This window comes from Puntigrus tetrazona, unplaced genomic scaffold, assembly GCF_018831695.1.
Source record: "Puntigrus tetrazona isolate hp1 unplaced genomic scaffold, ASM1883169v1 S000000080, whole genome shotgun sequence".
In the NCBI taxonomy this organism is placed as follows: domain Eukaryota; kingdom Metazoa; phylum Chordata; class Actinopteri; order Cypriniformes; family Cyprinidae; genus Puntigrus; species Puntigrus tetrazona.
The window spans coordinates 38,825-60,000 of NW_025047757.1; the positions used below are offsets into that span (position 1 = coordinate 38,825).

Here is a 21,176-nt window from a genome sequence, read left to right on the forward strand (position 1 = left end):
GCTGCTCGAAGCTCAAAGCGACGAAACCAAGCACGTATATTATATTATACGTCACACATATTAAGTACTTTTCACTGCTTAATTAGTCTACAATCCTAGCGCCTGTAAATCAGATTTCCTCTAATAGCTAATAGAGAGCAGTAGTCTAAGAAACACACTTTACGTGTTGCACGGAATGCACGGAATGAAACATTAATGATGAAGGTTAGTTTCTGCTGACTGACCTGATGTTTATAGTCGCTGTGGAGGTTAATAGATTCTAGTTTACAGTGCTTTATGATTGCTGAGATTAAACACAATCAAAAACAAGGCCTATTTTGTCAAAACGCTACACAGATCACACATGTACACACACGTGGCAGAACATCTCAGATCTTTAAATTAAACACTTAAAAAATTAACAATAATTTAACAAAACACAGATTTGGTGACATACAGTACACACGTGGTTTATATAATCTGATTGTGTTTGAACCTGTGATCTTAAACACTTGGAACATGTATACCTTTCTAAAGATTTTCTATTAATTCTTTTTGTTTTCTTTTTTATACACTGTTAAAGAACACGAATTGCAAGCACAATACACAAGACAAGTATTAAACACAGATGAAAGTATTTATTACTCATCACATTGTAAATGTTTTCTGTACATCGTTGCAATTAGGCTAAAAATCAGAAAGCATTCTAAATGCAATATAGTACATCAACGCTAGCGCCATGTCTTCGTGTGAACACTTCATTCACATCACAGCTAATGTCCACTAAATGCTCAGACTCTGCATCTCTTAGGTCTATTAGGGGTATAACATGGGGTCAGAGGTCATAAACCTTCCACTGCCACGTGGAAGAGAAAGAGGAAAGTAAAGGAGAGTGTTGTTGGAGGTGCTGGAATAATGAAACCAGTTCATGCATTAGTCCAGTACTCAGCGTTCTGTGTGATCACAGGTATGTCATGAGTCTGTTTAATGATCCTGTTGATAGTTATATTTTCTCATTCTGGCTTCCGTCTAAACGTCCTTTATATAGTGATTGACTGAGCCTGGTTAGACACCAACAAACCATCAACTTAGCTGAAAAACTTTTACTAGTGTTTCATAAAGAGCTATATATATAGATATATAAAGTTTTAGAATGAATAAATAAACAACAAGACAGACCTGAACATCATAAAAAGTTGTGTGACAATAGAATTTTAGTGAAGTAATACATATCTACATTTCCATTTTTAATGAAAATCCAGATACACCCTATTGAGAGTATATATAAATATCCAGTTAGATTTTAGGCAAAGTGATGGTGGAACACTTTTATAAATCAGTTTAACTTTCCATGATTATTTGTGAATTCATGTATTTATTTATTTATTTCATGTGCTTGAGTAGCACGTATGATATATGTTAAAAAGAGTCAATTTAATTTAAACTTAGGATAATTATATAACAGTGTAATAACATTAACTTTTAACATTTAAAACACACCTTTAAGAAACACACTGTTAAAAGTCCTCTGTATTTCAGTGCAGTAAAACCTTTGTAAATCTCAGTTGTATTAAAATACTTTTGCAACTGATGAACTACTTATAAATGTATAAATGTAACAGTTTTATTTAGCACAAAAATAAGAATGTTCTAGAAACATACTTTAGGTTCTCAAGTACTTTTTGGTTCATTCAAGTGCACTTTATGTTCAGCCGCTGCTCAAATCAGTCCAGAGACGTTTCTCTTTACTTTTACTTATTGTGAGTTATTGTGCTCATAGCTAGCTTATGTTATTCATCACAGAAACACTTTCATTACTTTTAGAAAAACGTTTGGGAGAAACAGAGGAAATGAAGACCCCTCACTGAAGAACAGCCCATACAGAGGTCAGAGGTCAGAGGTCAGAGGTGATCTTCATCCTTTCCTAACAAATAGTATCAAATCTGTCAAAAATTATTTAGGTTTTTTGTTCAGAAAGCATATATAAATTTATTTTTATGTAGGCAGTTTTTTTAAAATAATCTTTTGGTGACTTTAATTTTACTTTGACTTTAATCTTGTTTTCTTTAATGTGCGTGTATGCGTGTGTGTGTGTGTGTGTGTGTGTGTGTGTGTGTGTGTGTGTGTGTGTGTGAGAGAGAGAGAGAGGGCAACAACATGCACCTCAGGTCTAATCAACATCAAAAACTACAATGGACTACAAACATGGCAGCAGGGCAGGAAACACTTCAACATAAAAGTCCATTGAGACACAACTGATACGACAACTTCCTTACACTGACGTCCATCTCTCTACTTTGTTTGTTATGAAGTGAGGTGAGATCACAGATATGTCAAATATGTGAGTTTGACCGTGACCCTGCCTCAGGACTGACCTCAGGAGAGGTTATGGTTCCTCCGCTCACTCCAGCAAAACAAACCTTAGGGAATATGTTAAAGCTAGAAAGAAATATTATGTCAGAAACAGAGTGAGTTCACACACACGGATCGGTAATCAAGAGACACACACTAACACATGCATTAATATCACCCCAACTAGTCAAGTCATAACTAACCCATTATTAAACAAACACATGAAGAAAATGCAAACAGAGAAGAGAAAAACAGAACTGAAACACAGAACAACAAGAGCCAACAGAACTAAAAGCACATGAAACGGGTGCTGACCTCTGACCCCACCACTGCTGACCTTTGACATCCGGTCACATTTCCTGCTCGAGTGTGTTTCACGGTCTCACTTAAACAGGAGTGTTTTTAACAGATGACTTACACACAATGAGATATTTTTATTGTAACACAGAAGAGAAAAAAGTCTTCAGTCTTGAATCTGAACTATTTATATGTGCATTATTCAAACTGATTAATGTAAAACATAGAAGTGTGTGTTCAGTTAAAGTTTTATCATAAACTAATCTATTCTAGAATAGTTGTGGCAGCGTCTCCTCTTCTTTTAATACAGTCTGAAGACGTCTGGGCATCGAGGTTATGAGTTTCTGGAGTTGGGTTCCTTCTTGTCTGATATAGGTTTCCAGCTGCTGAAGAGTTGGTGGTTTGAGATATTTTTAATGATGCTCCAGATGTTCTCTACAGGTGAAAGATCTGGACTCTTCTTCTATGAAGTCATGCTGTTGTAATATCTGCAGGATGTGGTTTAGTATTGTCCTTCTGAAACACACCAGACCTTCCCTGAAATAGACGTCATCCGGAGGGGAGCATATGTTCCTCTAAAACCTTTATATACCTTTCAGCATTCATAGTGTCTTCTTCCAGAACATGAAGCTGCTCGTACGGTATACACTTATACACCTCCATACCATCAGAGATACTGCTTCTGAACTCAACTGAAACACCAGGGGCCCCCTTTCCCTCAAAGATGATTTTATAAAGAAAGAGAGAGAGAGATCAAAAATAACAAATCTCCAAAAACCGTCCTAAGAACTTCAACAGACAGAGCTGTACCTCGAAGGAGGTCCCCTGGATATCATGAACAGGTCAAGGGTCAGCACAGTGTGGGGGGGAGGTCAAAAGGTCAAATCATCTCAGTGTTTTAACCTCAGAAAGACATCAAGAAAAAAGCATGGAAAGAAAATGTCTCGTTTAACTTGTTTGTTCACGAGAGATGAAGTCTAGAGAGTTTCATGAAATATAACACATTATACTCGTGTTTTCTGAAATATGTTAGTCTTAATTAATTCATGTTTAAATTAATCTGTTATGAAATATGCTTTGACAGCTAGTGTGTAATTTAACAAATAACCTAGAAATTATTATTTATAAAAAAATAACTGCATTGTTCAATTTAAATGTTTGCATACCTTTTTTGAGCGTTGATCATCTATTTAAGAATAAATAGTAATTAAACTGAAAAACTGACTTTATAATCAATATATATATAAACGATCCCTCCCCGCGTCACAAATACAGGATGGTAGTAATTTTTACACACTTTACACAAAATACTAGGGATGCACCGAATTTTATAAAATTATTTGGCCAAAAATAGCAAAAAAACCTCTTTTGAGTGTAAATAACTGAATAAATAATGCTGAACAATGCCGTGATGTGATCAAATACAGGCGTTCTCTAATGCAGCAAACATGTCAGCATTTAAAAGTGTCTGAGAAAGAAGCAGCTATCTTTACAAGCGAGAGAGCGTTTAGCACGTCTCACGTCTCTGCTGGCTCATCACTGAATTCATGAAATAGCTTCAAAAGATGAATAAACTGCAGACTGTTATGTTCTCTAAAACACACACTAGTTGCACGTCGGTGTCTCTGCTCCTTAGACAGGGGTTAAAACCCAAAGCTGTGCTGAAACCATCAGCTGCTCAGTGACATTTTCATGCATTTTTAAAATGAAATAAGAAAGAAAACAATAATACCAATGACAATAACAACAGCTGTATTAATACATTTATTATCAAACTCATACATATTCTTCCAGTTAGGATCTGTAATATGTTTTGAAAGAATTCTCTTCTGCTCAGCAGAACTGCATTTATTTAGTAAAAAATACACGTCTGGTTCAAGAAGGGTTTTTTAAAAAATATTTACCGACCATTAAGATCTTGATTCTCTTCTTCAGGTGTTTAATTAGTAAGGGCCTTTATTAGTCAAGTGCCCTTACTGTGAGAGGAGCTTCACGCACAGGACGAGTCTGTGGGGACACGTGAAGCTCCACACCGAGAGAGACCTTCCACCAGGCAGTGAAAACTACAACACAATACAATCATCACATGTAGATCCACTCCGGCGGGAAGCCCTTCGTCTGTCTTCAGTGTGGGAAGGCTTTTTTTTCGGCTTTGCTCCTGAAATCACACGGAGTGAAGCCGTTTTGGTGCGCTTCGATTCATTCCTGCTCCAGAACGGCTCCTCGGGGCTGAACATGTCACTCCTGAAAAAACACCTGCTATGAAGTTCTTAGCATCTCAGGCGTCCATCGGTGTCTCTGTGGCTGTGAACGAGTGCCTATGGTATGGTAGAGGTCAAAAACATGGTCAGGCTCTTATTTCTAAATGTATATCCTTAACAATTCAATGTCGTACGTGAAAAGAGTTTGAAAAGAGAAGCACTGAGAATAATTCCTTACGAGCAGTATTTGATTCAACTCCTACAATGTTGATGAAAACATTTTCTGTTTCTGATTTTCAGCAGCAAGAAAAAGGTGTTTTAAAGCTTGTTGTTTTGTAGTAAATCTCAGTTGTATATGATATGAGATTAGTAAAGCCTGTAAGATAGGGAGTACAAATAATAATACTATTTCCAGGGGGCGTGGCTTAATTACTGTCGTGTCTGAACAGCTTTGTTCTTCCATCAGAGGAAGTACACAAATACACAAAATTGCACAATTCTTTCCCCACTTGACCCCACTAACCTGTCATATATATAACCATTATTGTCATAGTTTTAGTTAATTGTTGGTGGTTTCTCTCATTATGGGCTGTCTGTCTATAACAGCAGCTATGAGTAATATGGGTTCACACTTTAATGTGAAAACCCCTGCTGCACCTTTAACAAAAGCGTTCGTCTGATTGGCTGCACACAGCCTGCGCTCGCGCCTGTGATCGTGTACTTCCGGGTGCGCGCGCCAGCGGAGCAGCGGCCATTGAAACGAAGCGGACAGTAGATCTGATGAGAAGAGCATCACGGTAACGAGATCACTGTTTACTGTAAAAGATCCGACAGCAATAGACTGCTTCTCATGCTTTCTCCCCTGAAACATCTGTTCATGTCTCCAGTCTGATGAAGAGAGGAAATCAATAGATAACTGAACACGCATGAGATTGTTTTCTGCAAATAAAGTCCATAAACACGACAGGTATGGATGCATTTGCTGATATGTTTTAGTCAGGGCGGTGCAGTTCAAACAACACTCAGTTCACTAATAAAATATGATAGAGTTAGTGTTAATTCCACAGACATATGACAAAAGGATATAAACCAAGAGAGAAACTTAATATCAGGTTATACAGTGATAATAATATCACACATAGTATATTATACATGTTGACATGTTTTAGGTCTTTTATAGATGTAACATATATGAATCATTATCAGCTACTAAAAAATCTTAAAGTCTTTGTTTAATTTTAATGAATAGAATTTTGATAAGAATTAAAAAAGAAAACTTTACAATACTGAAAATGTAAGTTTTTGCTTCAGTCACAGCTGAGAGTTTTTTTATTTTCACACAAACAGGTTCACTGGAAATCTTCTTACATCACATATTTAATATTGTGATGATTAATTATAATTAATAATGACTTTATGCTCTTTATGTTCTCTAACATTTTCCAGGTGTAAAAAATAAAAAATCTGTGTTACGCTTCTGAAAAGATGGAGTTAGTTAAAGAAGAGAGTGAAGATGTGAGTGATGAAGAAACTGAGGAACAGAGAGGTTGGTGATCCTGACTGATGTCTGATGTCTATAGCAGTTTATGGTGCTGGTGTAAACAGGGAAGAGATTTAAAATTTCAGAAGAGATATCAGACATTTGAGAAAAATGTATATTCTAGTCTCTGATGTACTGCTGCTCCAGGATGAGCCTGATGAACTTTTAGAAAATGTATAAATATAACTGTAAGATGTAATTATGTGCTGAGGAAAACATCTCAGTGCATCTGACAGATCACTTTAAACGGTATGCTTGTGATTTCTCCTTTTCATTTAGTTTAGCTTGAAGTGCTAAAATAACTAAAGCTAAATAAACTAAGATTAACAAATAAAAGTATGTTCTTACTTGAGCTCATCGTCTGAACTGATTTTAGATCTGCTGGAGGTGAAGGTGGAAAGCGAAGAAGTGAACGCAGTGGAGGAGGATCACCAGAAGATGATAACAGAAGAACAATCACAGACCGAAGAGGACTTCTCCCAGAAGAGGACCAGGAAATCTCCGTTCATCTGCCCTCAGTGCGGGAAGTGTTTCACCCTCAAAGTCAACCTCAACAGCCACATCAGAATCCACAGCGGAGAGCGAAGCTTCAGCTGTCTTCAGTGCGGAAGCAGCTTCTTCAAGAACGCAGACCTGAAGAGACACCTCCAGACTCACAGCGGAGAGAAGCCCTTCAGCTGCCCGCACTGCGCCAAGAGCTTCACGCGCAAGGAGAGCCTGGAGAACCACATCAGGATCCACACGGGAGAGAAGCCCTTCACCTGCCTCCTGTGTGACAAGAGCTTCATCCGCAAGGGACACTTCAAGAACCACATGAGGATTCACTCCGGAGAGAGGCCTTTCACGTGTCACCAGTGCGGGAAGAGCTTCACACAGGCCACGATCCTCAGAAACCACCAGCATTCACACTCCGGAGAACGACCCTTCGGCTGCGACCGCTGCGCAAAGAGCTTCATCTCAGCGAAGCACCTGAAGATCCACCAGAAGATCCACCAGAAGCTCTTCCTGTGCTCCTTCTGTGGAAAGATGTTCTCACAGCTGGGTTACCTGAAGGAGCACCAGAAGATCCACACCGGAGAGAAAGCTCACGTGTGTTCGGTGTGTGGGAACAGCTTCTCTAGAGCCAAGTACCTGAAGGAACATCAGAAGGTCCATACGGGGGAGAAACCCTACAAGTGCTCGCACTGCGACAAGAGCTTTAGTCAGTCGGGGAACCTGAAGATCCACGAGAGAGTCCACACCGGAGAGAAACCGCACCGCTGCCCGCCGTGTGGACGGAGCTTCATCACCTCCAGCGCTCTGCTCTCACACCGGAGGAACTGTCGCCAGAAGCTATCATAGTGAGTCAGGACATCAGCATCTAAAGGCACTGGACCGAACTTCTACACGCTGGAGAACAGCAGCTCTTTCCACCTTAAATACTTGCAGTAGTGATGTCAGACAATGACAATAAGTCTATAATTTTTACATGATAGAAAAATGTTTTCTCATCACATTCATTAAATGAATCACAGTTTGTGAGAGTGAGTTTAAAAGTAAGAAGCACATGAGGAGATCAGAAGAATGTTGGAAACCTAACAATTACAGCTTTGATATAAATGAGGACCCTTTTAATGCACAAATTGTGTACTTAATTGTGCATTAATCAGTTTAACTCGTGTTCACACTGAATGGGGTCCCATGATGTGGTTTCAAGTTTTCTTTTCTCTCTGGAGTGTTATAAGCTGTTAGTAGATAAAGATCCCTAAAGTTGCAAAGACTAAAGTCTAAACCAAAGAGATATTCTTTATAAAAGTTATTTTCATAACTCTGCCCAAATGTTTACTCGAATGAGGGCGGAGCTATTCTTCTGTCTGTAGTGTTGCTGTGGCGCCATGTTCTGAGACGCTGTGTTTCGTCAAGAAAGTGAAACTGCTTTGTTTGTGTTTCCAAAAGAGAACACGACTAGAAATCAGAGTTAAGTTGTGTTTATTACAATGTACACAAATGTAAGAGCAGAATGTCGTATAGAGCTGCTCATTTCTGAGCACAGGTGTGTTTGAGTTCAGTAGATGTTTAGTATTGTTTAAACATTGTGTCTCAATACTGTGGTAATAAAGGTAATAAACTCCACCAGATCTTACTTTATGTTTGTGGGGAGCGAGGTAAGGAACACATTATAGGCCGTAACTCACAGTTCAGTAGGGACTGGTTGGATGAAGCTGCCAGTAACAGTTGGACATGAATTCAAATAAATATATTAAAACCTAGTAAACATTTCATTCCTATTCCAGGACAGTCACTTTCCCACGGAAGCTGTGTCAATATGTAGGCTACAGCCTTTGGAGGATGAGACAGACACGGTTTTATAGGACGCTCACCAATCATGATTAAAGATGAACAAATATCCATGTATACTTTTTCAGGAATGACAAACGTGAATGTGTTAGTGTTAGATCATCAGTGAAACTGTGTTGATGACTTAGAATAGATTGACTATAATGTTTTGAGATGCAGGATCAATTACTAATAATGAGATGTTATAGTCTCTCGTGCAAAACATTGCACATCTCTTGGAAAAGGGAACTATTTTAATATCTCTTGGAACTATTTGAACTGTTTTAACTAAAATCTAATGATTGGCTACATACATGCTGGTCTGCTCAGATGACAAATGATAAGACTCCTGTTTTGTTCAGTGTGTAGAAGTCTGTCATAACACTCATACATACATATATGTTCAAAAATATACTGTACATAAAATATGTATTCACAAAATTGTATCTTTACAGTTTTTAATCTGAACTGAATCAACTTCTGCTCTATATTAACACTATTATCTTATTAGAGTTGCTGTACAGACAATTCTCAATATTTTTAAACTTGTATAAACAGTACAGAAATGAAGGTGACCTGACTCGTATGCTTGTTCTGTATATATTTACTATATTTACACAATACTGATCTTTGATTTCTAAGTGATCAAATTAGGTATACAACAAGATATGCAATGGGAAAAAACACAGTGGACAAATAACTTGTAAATGTTTTCATACATGATCATTATGTCATCAGTAAATGAGTCTGGCATTTACATTGTTTCACAGATGTTAGTTTTGAGAGATGTATAGTGTTCACAACATTGTTTAGTGTTTTGCTAAAAGTTTTACAATAACTAACTGTAAAGCAGATCATGTGCTCGTCTGTAGTTTCAGTATCATCAGCCACGGCCAAAAATATTAGCACCCTTGCAATTCTGTCAGAAAAAGCAACACTTCTCTCAGAAAATATCTCCAGTTGTAAATGTTTTGGTATTCACAAGATTATTGTTTTAGTTTATACTGCAACAACATCAACACACACACACACACACACACACACACACACATACACACACACATACATACACACACACACACACACACACACACACACACACAACAGAAGAAAAGTCAAACTAATAAAATTACTGGCAGTTTGCCAAAACCTGAAAGAAATAATTGCTTTTCAAGTGTGTAATGCTCCTGTAACTTCTATTTAGACACACCTTTATCTAAATCATCAGAAACGCGTTGGTGAAAGAGTTACAGTAATTAGGGAGGAGATTCAGTCCCTGACCTCTGACCTGACCACCTCATCCTCCCAGCTCCGTCTCTGCCTCCAGCTCAGAAATTCTGGATGGACTTTCGACGGTCTACTATAGAGTTGGTAATGTCAGGGTATTTGACTTGTTTTCCCCTAGACCAGGGCTGTCAAACGCCGGAGCCCTGCCCATGTCTGAAGTACTTGATTAGCTGGATCAGGTGTGTTTAATTAGGGTTGCATCTAAACTCTGCAGGGCTCCGGCCCTCCAGGAATTGAGTTTGACACCCCTGCCCTAGACTTAGCTCAAGTGACCTTATTCTGATTTTTTGTCTTCCATGTATACGGCCCGCTAACGTGACAGCAGGAAAAAATCACATGGATTCTGATATTCTGTGATCGCTTTCAGGACTCGTATGTGGAAATACATCAGCTATGAATCGGAGGCATGCATTTGTGTCTGCTGTGTAAAACAAATCAGACATTCCCTTTTAATGTGACTCCTATGCCACTGAAAAGTGTTTTTTATCATTTCGCGGAACAGACCTGTTGCTCGTTGCTGCCTGGTTATAGTCACTAAATGAGAACTGGTCATAAAGATGCAGCCGAGTCGCCAGTTGTTTTATGGTTTATATCCTTTGTTGGATTTCTTGAGAATAAAGTATAACAGTAATAACTATCAGGGTTTGATGTAATACGAGCTAATCGATCGTAGCACGATTTATTGAGATATAAACTGTTTGCTGAGGTCTCTCAGTTGGTCAGAACAAACGTGGCAGACATGTTACTTACAATGAAAAATTTGGGTCAGATGTTTTCCACTTTTTTGCAGGTTTTTTGAAAAAAAAATGAGAAATGAACGTAAGAACAGATTTAGGATGGTTTCTGTGCAAGAAGCCCAAACTCTCTCACATCCTCCCACACACCAAACCACGTTTCCCAGCATGCAACACAGACCCAGAGAGACAGAGCGAAGCTGCAGGATGCTGTTAGGAGACGTCTTTCCCAACTTCGAAGTCGATTCCACTTTTGGCCGAATGAAAGTGCATGATTTTCTGGGAGACTCGTAAGTGTTGTGATGTGAGAGTGTGTCGTGTGTTATTGGTGCTGCTCTTCATAGATACAGTGGTTTTATTCTCGATGACCACTTCCTGAAGATACATCTAAAAATATTCGTCCCGTCATCTATGTGTTTTTATTCAGTGTTGTTTAGCTGTGCACAGGATCGATGTCTTAGATATAAGCTCTGAGTTGCGAGGCTTGTTTTTCTCATGAAGTCCTCACACCAGACGACATGTACGTGTCCTAAGCTGATGTCAGGACTCTTCAGCTCCATGAAAACGCTGACCGAGTCTGACACACATAAAGACCAGAGTCAGCTAAACACACTTGTTGTGTGTGTGTGTGTGTGTGACAGTGCTGGGAAATGTACTTTTAAAAGAAATGCATTACAATATTGTGTTACTCTCTAAAACTAATTACACTACTTTTTACTGAAGGTTCATTTTTAAATCTGGGCAGGGCTTGCTTGTTTGTTTTTAATATAAAAAAATTCAATTTTTGTCAAATATAAAAGACCTTTCAGACCAAACGCCTCAGCCTGAGGGAGAATATAACACTTAACACTCTTTACTCTTTCACCAAAGAGAAAACAATAATACTAGACAGGCAGAATATAACCAGACGTAATAAAGACAGACCGGCCGACCTGAACTGAATCAGTCTAGAACTTATAAACACACAGGAAATGACTAAATTAACAAGACACACCTGAAGACTATAAGACCATTAACTGAAAGTAGGGCACACAGAGCACATGGGACCAGAAAACAACTACAAAGAGTCCAAATACATTTTTATATATATATATATATATATATATATATATATATATATATATATATATATATATATGAATAAATATGTGACTATTTTATCTGTGTGTGTACTTACAGAGGCATAATAAATATACACAGGACACAGATATATTATATGAAGAAAAACATTTTGAATGTGATTAACTGCAATTAATCTTTCGACAGAAGAAAAAAAATTAAATAAAACACATTTAGAAGAACAAATGTTATTTTAGTAATTTTTTTGTATGTAGAATCAAATCTGGTCAAGGTCAGCAGCACAGATACTGGTTAATAAAATGGTATTAAATGCATAAAATATATTTGTATAATTTAATTATTGCAGGTTTGTACAATATTCTAAGTTTACATTTGACTTTGACATTATTGGTTTTGAGGAACACTGAATGTGTTTTTGAGTAAATATACATGTAGATATTTAGTCTGGAACTACAGTAAGATCATGTTCACACTTACTCCTGATTTCTCTCAACATGGCAACCCCAGAGCTGTCAGTCAATACATGACAAACAGAAGACCTGGAGATACTTATTTGAGAAATAAGACAGATATGTTCTTGTAAATTAGAAAGTAATGTGCTGGTCTTCACTTCTCCTCAGCTGGGGTGTGCTCTTCTCTCACCCTGGAGACTTCACGCCCGTCTGCACCACCGAACTCGGCCGGGCCGCTCAGCTCAGTCCAGAGTTCATCCGGAGGGACGTCAAGCTGATGGCGCTCTCCGTGGACGGTGTGGAGGAACACCAGCGCTGGAGTCAGGTCAGCTTCTGTCCGTCTGAAGAGTGTGCTTCTGTTGAGCGGCTGCTCACGAGTCTCACGCCTGCTTTCAGGACATCGTGGCCTACAACAACACAGAGGCTGGGAGCCAGCTGCCCTTCCCCATCATCGCAGACGTCCGGCGGGAGCTGGTGCAGAGTCTGGGCATGCTGGACCCCGACGAGAAGGACCCCGGCGGGATGCCGCTCAGCGCCAGATGTGTAAGATCTCATTTAAACTAGTGAGGAAAGACTCTTTCACATGTCTGTACCACGGTTTCTTCCTCACCGTGATAGTTTTTGTGAATGTTTATGCTCTTTTTATATCTGAATATCAACCTTTATGACATTGTATTAAATGTTGAATATTAAAGATTTTTGTTAGTGAGGGATCTGTGAACACATTCATGTTTTTAGAATTAACACAGAAGCCCTTAAGTGGCATGTTAGTAATTATTTAATAATTTCATGAATTAGATGTACAGTCGTGGCCAAAATGATCAGCACCCTTGGTAAATATGATCAAAGAAGGATGTGAAAATTAATCTGCATTCTTAATCCTTTTGATCTTTTTTTTTTTTTCGAACCTTTCATTACTTTCATAAGATGGGGGCAAATATTATGGAATAAATGCTTGGACATAATTATTAGTACCCCTAGAAATTCTTCAATAAAAGATCAAAAGGATTCATTTTCACAGTGCTGATATTTTTGACCTTCATTAAAACACATTACATTTCCATTCATGGTATAGCTATTATTAATTATATTTATTTAAAATGTGGGCAGTTAACCGTAAAATATTTACATGCCTGTATAAAAGTCATAGAATAATTTTAACTCTCATATGAATCTGAAACAGGAAAAGGATTCTGCTTATTTTTAAATAGAATAGCTGATTTAAAATGATTGACACTCTAAAATACCACACTCTGTAATAAGTTTGATAAAGTTGAGTTGAATGAGCTCTGAATGTGTGTGTTCTTGACTCAGGTGTTTGTGATCGGGCCAGATAAGAAGTTAAAGCTGTCCATTCTCTATCCTGCAAGTACAGGACGAAACTTTGACGAGATTCTGCGTGTCATTGACTCGTTACAGTTAACGGCACACAACCGCGTGGCTACGCCTGTGGACTGGAGGGTGAGGACTTCTGTCTGCTGTTGATTCTTCTGTGTGTGTGTGTGTGTGTGTGTGTGTGTGTAACGTGTGTGATCTGCTCTGAAGCCTGGAAACTGTGTGATGGTTCCTCCCAGCATCCCTGAGACGGAGGCGGCGGAGCTCTTCCCCGCTGGAGTCTACACCAAACACCTTCCGTCTGGGAAGAGATACCTGCGCTACACACCACAACCCAACAGTGATCCTCCAGTTTAATACACTGCAGCTTTCCACAGAGATCGCTCAACCAAAAATCTTTATTCGACAAAAAAAGCGGTGAAAAAAAAACCGTATTTCCATTCTGGTCCTTGATGTAAAAATGTACGTTAACACAAAAAGAATCCTGAAGACATTTTCAATAAACAAGAACAAGAAACAAAACTATTCTAATTTGCTTTTTTACATTTCCATGAACGGTTTATTAAAACTATCAAGTATATATCAAGTAAATTTGTTTTTACATTATTCCAAAATAACTTTTAGAATAAAATATCAAATTTCAATGCTATGTGTATTTTATTTGTGAGATCATGTTTAGTTTTTCAAAGGCACACAAATATATCATGTTAAACTGATCTTTAATGAAAGACTTTAACTTTAACTTTAACTTGTGGTTTAACAGATCCTATCTGGGTGATATTTAGGTGTAAAAGGCTTTTTTCGTTTAGTTTGTTTGCTCAGTAAAAGCACATCTTCACCTGAAGGATCTCAGTGTTCAATCTGGTCATCAGAAAACTGCTTCAGCCTTCATCAGCGCCTCACACTCCTTCTGATGATCATAAAGACGCAGAAACACTGCGTACTTCCTCCTGTAGAAGCTTCACACACACAAACATTCATTACTACTGCAGGTACAGGTGCAAGGCGTGCACTGGCTCTGACACAGAATAAAATCATGCGTATTAATATCTATGTAATGAGAAACATCACTGAATCTCACCTCTCTAACTCAGGGTTTGATCTGACAACACGACCGATTCTCGTCATCCTCCTCATTGCTTCCTAGAAACACATCAGAATGTTCCTTTATCAAGTCAAATCACATTTATTTCTATAGCACTTTATATAATACAGATCGAATACAACTTTATAGAATTACACAAAAAAACAATAACAGTGTTAAACTTGATAAATTTCATCAATTTCAGCTGTTCAGAAGAAAATATTATTCATATGAATTTGTATAGATTGAGTATGTAGCGAGTATAGTGAGTGTGTATGTAGCGAGTATAGTGAGTGTGTATGTAGCGAGTATAGTGAGTGAGTATATAGTGAGTATAGTGAGTGAGTATGTAGCGAGTATAGTGAGTGTGTATGTAGCAGTATAGTGAGTGTGTATGTAGCGAGTATAGTGAGTGTGTATGTAGAGTATAGTGAGTGAGTATGTAGCGAGTATAGTGAGTGTGTATGTAGCAGTATAGTGAGTGTGTATGTAGCGAGTATAGTGAGTGTGTATGTACCTGTATGGAGCTGCAGTCTGATGAAGCACAGGCTCCAATCACAGCGGCTCCCAGCAGCACAGCCTCTCGCTCCTCTGGGAGAACCACCGGCAGACCTCCACACACACACACACACACACACACACACACACACACGCACACACGCACACACGCACACACACACACACACATGATGAAAAACACACAGTTAACGAGTGCAGAACTGAGAGAACAAGCGTCTATGTATCTGCAGGATTTCTCACTTCTCTTTGTCTGACTGTTTGAATCAGCTGCTGTTTGGTGACACACAACACCCTAGCAACCACCCAGAGCAACATAGCAACTACATATTGCTGGGCAAACACCACTGACATGTTCTTCAGGAAAATGTCTAAATATCAATATTTAGCTATACAATGGATTCTATTACTTTTTAGTCAGCACAAATTAAAAGCAGCACAATAAAAAACTACTATATACAAATATAAAGTATACATTTTAGTGGATGTGTGAAGCATTATCTCCCAGATCACACTAGAGTAGAGAATAACTACCCACAGCATGTACTAACTAACCACAATCTCAATCTGTGGATGTGTGTGTCGTCTGCGCAGGTCAGTGATGCAGTCACCTGTAGTGTTGGCATGCGTCTGCACAAACAGAGCGTTCTTGCTCAGTCCTCCACACAGGAAGAGGGTTGTGATGTCATGTCCTGCCGCTCTCATGGCGTCTATGATGTGTCTGGTGCCGAGCTTCACACAACACACACATTCACATTAGCACTGAAAAATGTTTCCATTTTTATCCATGTCAGATATATGTGTGTGTGTGTGTGTGTGTGTGTGTGTTACAGCGATGGCCTGAAGAGTTGCGAGATACAACAGAGCCAGATCATCCAGTGTCTGTGACAAAGTGAGACCCACGACCTGCACAAACACACAGGAAACACATCAGACTACTATATACCATTTCAGAAATTAGTTTTAAAACATAAACAGTATTCACTAACAAAATTACCACCTCAAACCTTTTTACTTATTCTTATTTTAATCTAATAAGCAATTTGTTTGAAGAACCAAATTAGGCAGAGATCAGTTATCAGGATCCTGAATAGAAGTGATATTCTTGTCTTTTGTAGTTTGAGTTATTATACTCACCAAGACAGGCATGTTAATATAGTATTTGTGTATTTTGTATATTCTAGCACAAGATTTAAAAGAGATCTCAGTCTTGGTGTTGTGGATGAGAACACACAGATCTTCTTACAGTGTGTGTGAGTTCTCATTCATGTCTTATTGCTCTTGAATGGCGAGGCTTTATGAGTTTAAACACAGACGGTTCAGGCTTCAGGACTCATACCAACCCGGTTACTTTCAGAAGATGACTTGCTCTATTTTGATCACAATGTTTATATTCAAACTTATAAACTTCCATCTCAACAAGACAGAAATAATATTGTGTGCTTGAAAAGACTGAAGCTGTTTCTCGTCTAAACTGTCTGCTCTCTGAGTCAGTGGCGAATAGACATGTTTAAAGATTAACTGTGCAGCTCCTGTCCACACACTGATGATGATGATGATGGTGGGGATGATGCTCACCATGCCGCGGGACGTCTGGTCGGCCAGAGGAGAACGGTTGCCGTGGAAATCAGGCCAGATGTGCAGACGGGCGGTCAGCTGCTCCAGCGGCTCTGAGTCTGTGCTCATACTCTCCAGACGAGCGTTCAGACACGAGTAAAGATGCTCCCCGCTGTACAGAGCAGAGGAACCAGACACACACACACACACACTTGTTTTTGTCAATTATGAGGACTCATATGTCACAAAAACACACACACACACACACACACATACAGTCACCCACCTGAGCTCCGCCTGCTCCTCCAGCTGCTTGAACGCAGCATGTCCCTTCACCACATGCTCCAGCTGAGAACACACACACACACACACACACACACACACAAACACACACCCGACAAACTTTAAAGAAGTCCCTTTTGTTCATAACGCCTGCATTGATTTGATTTGAAAAAACATATTTTTCTGTACTTTTGATCAAATAAACACAGCCTTGATAAACATAAGAAACGTCTTTAAAAACACATTACAGGTCTTTCTGATCCCAAACGTTTGCTCTGCAGTGTGTAAACTACACACAGTTAGCTGGTTTGTGTTATAAAGGTGATTCCCGTACTGAATGAGGCGTTCTGCTCTCACCAGGCGTCCCGTAGCGCTCTGTCCTCCCTCATTGAGCCACAGTCCGGGCAGCATAGCGGACAGATAGGGGCCCCAGACCCCGGGGACGAACAGGGCCTGAGTGCTGACCTGAGAGACCAACAAAAACACACTGAGATTCAACAATCACACCATCTGACACAAACACAGAGTCACATCAGAATCACGCTTACGGCCATGTGACACGAAGAAGTGCCGCAGATGAGGGCCATTCTGGACGAGACCGGACGATCCTCGCAGGGCAGGTGATGCCCCGTCACGTCTGCTCCTATCACCCCTACAGCAGAGAAAGCACTGACATGAATAGATAACAGATAACATGAATGTTTAAACTGAGAAATTGTACATTTTTATCCACTAAATGAGTTCATTTCAAATTTGATGCTTGCTAAAAGTCTTTAAAAAGTTGCATCAGTGCAACAAAGGGCTGAAACTGTGTAAAAGATCCAGCTTGGAGAACATCTAGCAACTAATTAAGTTAATTGTATGACTCAGAAAAGCAGATCTATTCATAGGGCTTTACTGAAAGACATGATCAAAACAGGCAGTCGAGAGAGCGGCAAACAGGAAGAGCAGAGGCAAACACAAATATAGTCCTGGGTACAAGCGAGAGCCGGCAGATCGGCTAACAGAATCCAAAAGTCAAGACAAAACTGTACGAGCAGCTTCATGTTCTGGAAGAAGACACTATGAATGCTGAAAGGTATATAAAGGTTTTAGAGGAACATATGCTCCCTCCGGATGACGTCTATTTCAGGAAAGGTCTGGTGTGTTTCAGAAGGACAATACTAAACCACATCCTGCAGATATTACAACAGCATGACTTCATAGAAGAAGAGAACATCTGGAGCATCATTAAAAATATCTCAAACCACCAACTCTTCAGCAGCTGGAAACCTATATCAGACAAGAAGGAACCCAACTCCAGAAACTCATAACCTCGATGCCCAGACGTCTTCAGACTGTATTAAAAGAAGAGGAGACGCTACACCGTGATGAACATGACCCTGCCACAACTATTCTGACATCGGATTAGAAACCAGATCATTCTGGGCTCAAAATCTTCTCAGTTTAAACATTTATGTTATCTATGTTGTGAATGAAATATTGGCTCATGTCATTTGAAATTTTATTTAAATAAAAAAAAAATCTCAACATTTTCTTCACTCGGATTGTAATACACATTCCCCAGGGGGTTAATTAAAATAAGAATACAAAAGATTTTTTTATATATTTAATATTTAATCATAAAAATGCAAAAAATAAATCACCAACATTTTCACCATGTTTTTGGGAGTAATATGTTGTATAAATCAGTGTGAATGAAATCTAAACAAACCTTCAGAATATAGAGGAATAAAAGTTTGGTATTTTAAAAACTCTTTAAAGATATGGACTGGAACTGAAATCTACAGAAGCAAATAGATAAAGAGCAATAAAATAAATGTGTATTTTGGATATTTTCTCTCCACTCTTCTGAAAGATGATATGATATGAAGCAAAGAAGATTAAAGAGTCAAAACTGACCAGTGCATGAAAAATCATTTCTCTATTTATGGTTTTGTTGTCGATATCTAATCAGGTATGTGTTTGTGGTGTACCTAAGCCTCCTGCGTGGCGTCTATGAGCGGCGCCCACAGCAGTGCCCTCGGTCAGACCCAGATCTCCAGCCGCCGCTGCGGTCAGCCCTCGAGCCACAGGAGCCCCTGGACAACACGCCCGCTGGCCTTCAACACATCATCATCACCATCAGAAGAAGAAGCAGCAGATTAACAGACGTCCAGCAGGACTCGCTCATACCTATTCTGGAGTAACTGTTCTCCATCAGGTCCTCCAGACCGATGCTGCTCCAGAAGCTGTCGTCCCAGCCGTCAGACGGAGAATACGTCCACTTACACACCAGAGTACATAAAGACCTGCGGCAGGGCATATACACTTTAGAGGTGCCTCAATCAGCTGAAAATCAGGATGAGTTTCTTCATCAGATTAGGAGAAATGTCTCAGCAATGGAGGCTCTGCAGAAGGGATGCGTATTATCGGACCGATATCGGAATTTAATATTTCAAAAAACGGTTCGATTTGAAAAATACACAACCCGTAAGAGCTTTGATCATCATTAGAACACAAATTCTAGAGCTATCTGATGCTCTATAGAGTCACCTGCATCTTGGAGGTAAGCAGATAAACATCACATTTACATTTTAGGGTGAGCTATCTCTTTGATATTAATACATAATAATATTTCTACAAGCAACTTTGTAAAGAAATATATCTCATTATTTGGATAAAAGCAACTTAAATACTGAGACGTGTATTGATCTGCTGCTGGTTTCGTGATGATTCTCCACAGAGATCTGAACACTCACCTGCACAAAGAGCCCGTCGCTTTCCAGGACAGGAAGTCCGGCAGGTCAAAGAAGTGCGCGGCTTCCTTCCAGCAGGTTTCTGGCAGATTCTGATGACAGAGTAAAGCTGAGCATTGAAGCAGGAGCGGGTCAGAGTGTTTTCGGCTCTCCTCTCACCTCTTTGAGCCACAGGAGTTTGGGCGGCTGCATCTCAGGAGACATCACTCCTCCGACCGCCCGGAGCGCTCTGTGTCTGGACGCCGTGATCCGAGACGCCTGCTCCGAGGCCCGGTGGTCCATCCACATCACCACGTTCCTCTCCCGGACCCCTGCGGCAAGGCCGAGCAGATCTGAGCCCCTCTGATTACTATTCCTATCTAGTCCTAGTTTTTTTTCCTGAGGTTGCAGTTCTAATAAAAATCAGACAACTGGACAAAATCTCATGGAATGTATTAATGTAATGATTTAGTGATTCAATCAAGATTTCATTACTGGATGAATCTGTGTTTTTTAAATGAATACATTAAATTATGTAATTTACATTATTTAGATTTTTAACAAGTGCACACAAAAGTTAATAGGTGGAACAGAAATGTCTGATTTCTGAAGGGAGTTATCTCTTTCTGGAATCGTAATAGTTTTATGATGGACTGAAGAGACACACCTGAGCGATTGACCGCCACCGGCTGGAAGAGCTGGTCCAGAGCCACCAGAGAGCAGGTGGCATCGAACCCGATCCCTCGAACACACTCCACATCCACGCCCTGCGTCACCCGCTAGAACAGAAGCAGCACACGTCACGCTTCCTTCGGATCTGACCACAGTCACGGCACCCTCGCTATTCCGTCAGAAACTGCAGCCCTTCTTTTGATACTCTTTATGTATTTTTTGCATCGGAACGAGACAAAAAAACAGAAAAAAGTACAATCTGATAGAATCCCACGCCGAAGACAAATGCTCTGGGCAAAATTATTAGCACCCCTTTTGGGAATATTAAAAAAAACTATGACATCCTGTAACCATGAATGAGTTTCTTACACCTCTCTGCTGAGATCTCTCCACAGGTCTTCTGTGGGATTCACATCTGGACCTGTTTCAGATATCTCCAGTGCTCTGTTTGTAACCATTACTGTTTTATGAATCGTGTTTGGGGTCATTGTCCTGCTGGATGACCCGTGACCTCTGATGGAGACACTTCTTTCTTTTTCTCTGCTCAGTGTGACACACAAAACAAAAGTTCTCCATTTGAACTGGTTTAGGTGTGATTACCTTCACCGTCCTGCAGCACTTGCTCCAGATATCCTCTGATGATTGCTCGTAGTGGTCAGCGCACGGCTCCCAGATCTCAATGGACTCCTCTGCGGTGTGTTTGATGTGACCGTCCTGAGTGACCAGAGCCGCTCGGACACTGGCTGTGCCCACGTCCACACCGATATAATACCTG

At 39.6% G+C, this 21,176-nt stretch overlaps 3 protein-coding genes across 7 annotated transcripts in view; 2 read left to right on the forward strand and 1 right to left on the reverse strand.

The window, feature by feature from the left end:
• Window positions 1–5,553: 5,553 nt before the first annotated feature.
• On the forward strand, window positions 5,554–8,203 carry LOC122332464 (gastrula zinc finger protein XlCGF8.2DB-like). Of its 2 annotated transcripts, XM_043229785.1 has the most exons (4): window positions 5,554–5,626; window positions 5,717–5,796; window positions 6,276–6,375; window positions 6,746–8,203. In XM_043229785.1, exons 3-4 carry the CDS (start codon window positions 6,315–6,317, stop codon window positions 7,708–7,710), a joined length of 1,026 nt encoding a protein of 341 aa, XP_043085720.1. In that variant the 5' UTR covers window positions 5,554–5,626; window positions 5,717–5,796; window positions 6,276–6,314; the 3' UTR covers window positions 7,711–8,203. The 2 variants fall into 2 exon arrangements, with proteins under 2 accessions (XP_043085720.1, XP_043085718.1); XM_043229783.1 differs by having other exon boundaries at window positions 5,570–5,796.
• Window positions 8,204–10,873: 2,670 nt separating this feature from the next.
• LOC122332458 (peroxiredoxin-6-like) lies at window positions 10,874–14,217 on the forward strand. 2 transcript variants are annotated; one of them, XM_043229777.1, is made up of 5 exons: window positions 10,874–10,996; window positions 12,407–12,563; window positions 12,635–12,781; window positions 13,553–13,699; window positions 13,784–14,217. In XM_043229777.1, the coding sequence occupies exons 1-5, from the start codon at window positions 10,875–10,877 to the stop codon at window positions 13,928–13,930; spliced, it is 720 nt and encodes a 239-aa protein (XP_043085712.1). In that variant the 5' UTR covers window position 10,874; the 3' UTR covers window positions 13,931–14,217. The 2 variants fall into 2 exon arrangements, with proteins under 2 accessions (XP_043085712.1, XP_043085713.1); XM_043229778.1 differs by having other exon boundaries at window positions 13,813–13,911.
• Window positions 13,759–21,176, reverse strand: part of LOC122332457 (FGGY carbohydrate kinase domain-containing protein-like) — a 7,759-nt gene continuing 341 nt past the window's right edge. The window contains exons 2-16 of one of the 3 annotated variants that reach the window (XM_043229776.1): window positions 21,002–21,176; window positions 20,397–20,508; window positions 19,910–20,061; window positions 19,754–19,842; window positions 19,188–19,303; window positions 18,989–19,114; window positions 17,561–17,664; window positions 17,370–17,477; window positions 17,017–17,078; window positions 16,752–16,902; window positions 16,005–16,079; window positions 15,785–15,905; window positions 15,175–15,269; window positions 14,655–14,716; window positions 14,276–14,532 (exon numbers count right to left, since the gene is read on the reverse strand). The exon at window positions 21,002–21,176 is cut by the window's right edge and continues 17 nt beyond it. In XM_043229776.1, the coding sequence (XP_043085711.1) occupies window positions 14,442–14,532; window positions 14,655–14,716; window positions 15,175–15,269; window positions 15,785–15,905; window positions 16,005–16,079; window positions 16,752–16,902; window positions 17,017–17,078; window positions 17,370–17,477; window positions 17,561–17,664; window positions 18,989–19,114; window positions 19,188–19,303; window positions 19,754–19,842; window positions 19,910–20,061; window positions 20,397–20,508; window positions 21,002–21,176 (1,639 nt within the window). In that variant the 3' untranslated portion in view covers window positions 14,276–14,441. Of the gene's footprint in view, window positions 13,894–14,275; window positions 14,533–14,654; window positions 14,717–15,174; window positions 15,270–15,784; window positions 15,906–16,004; window positions 16,080–16,751; window positions 16,903–17,016; window positions 17,079–17,369; window positions 17,478–17,560; window positions 17,666–18,988; window positions 19,115–19,187; window positions 19,304–19,753; window positions 19,843–19,909; window positions 20,062–20,396; window positions 20,509–21,001 lie in introns of those variants that run through there. The other 2 variants (XM_043229775.1, XM_043229774.1) reach the window with 2 other exon arrangements.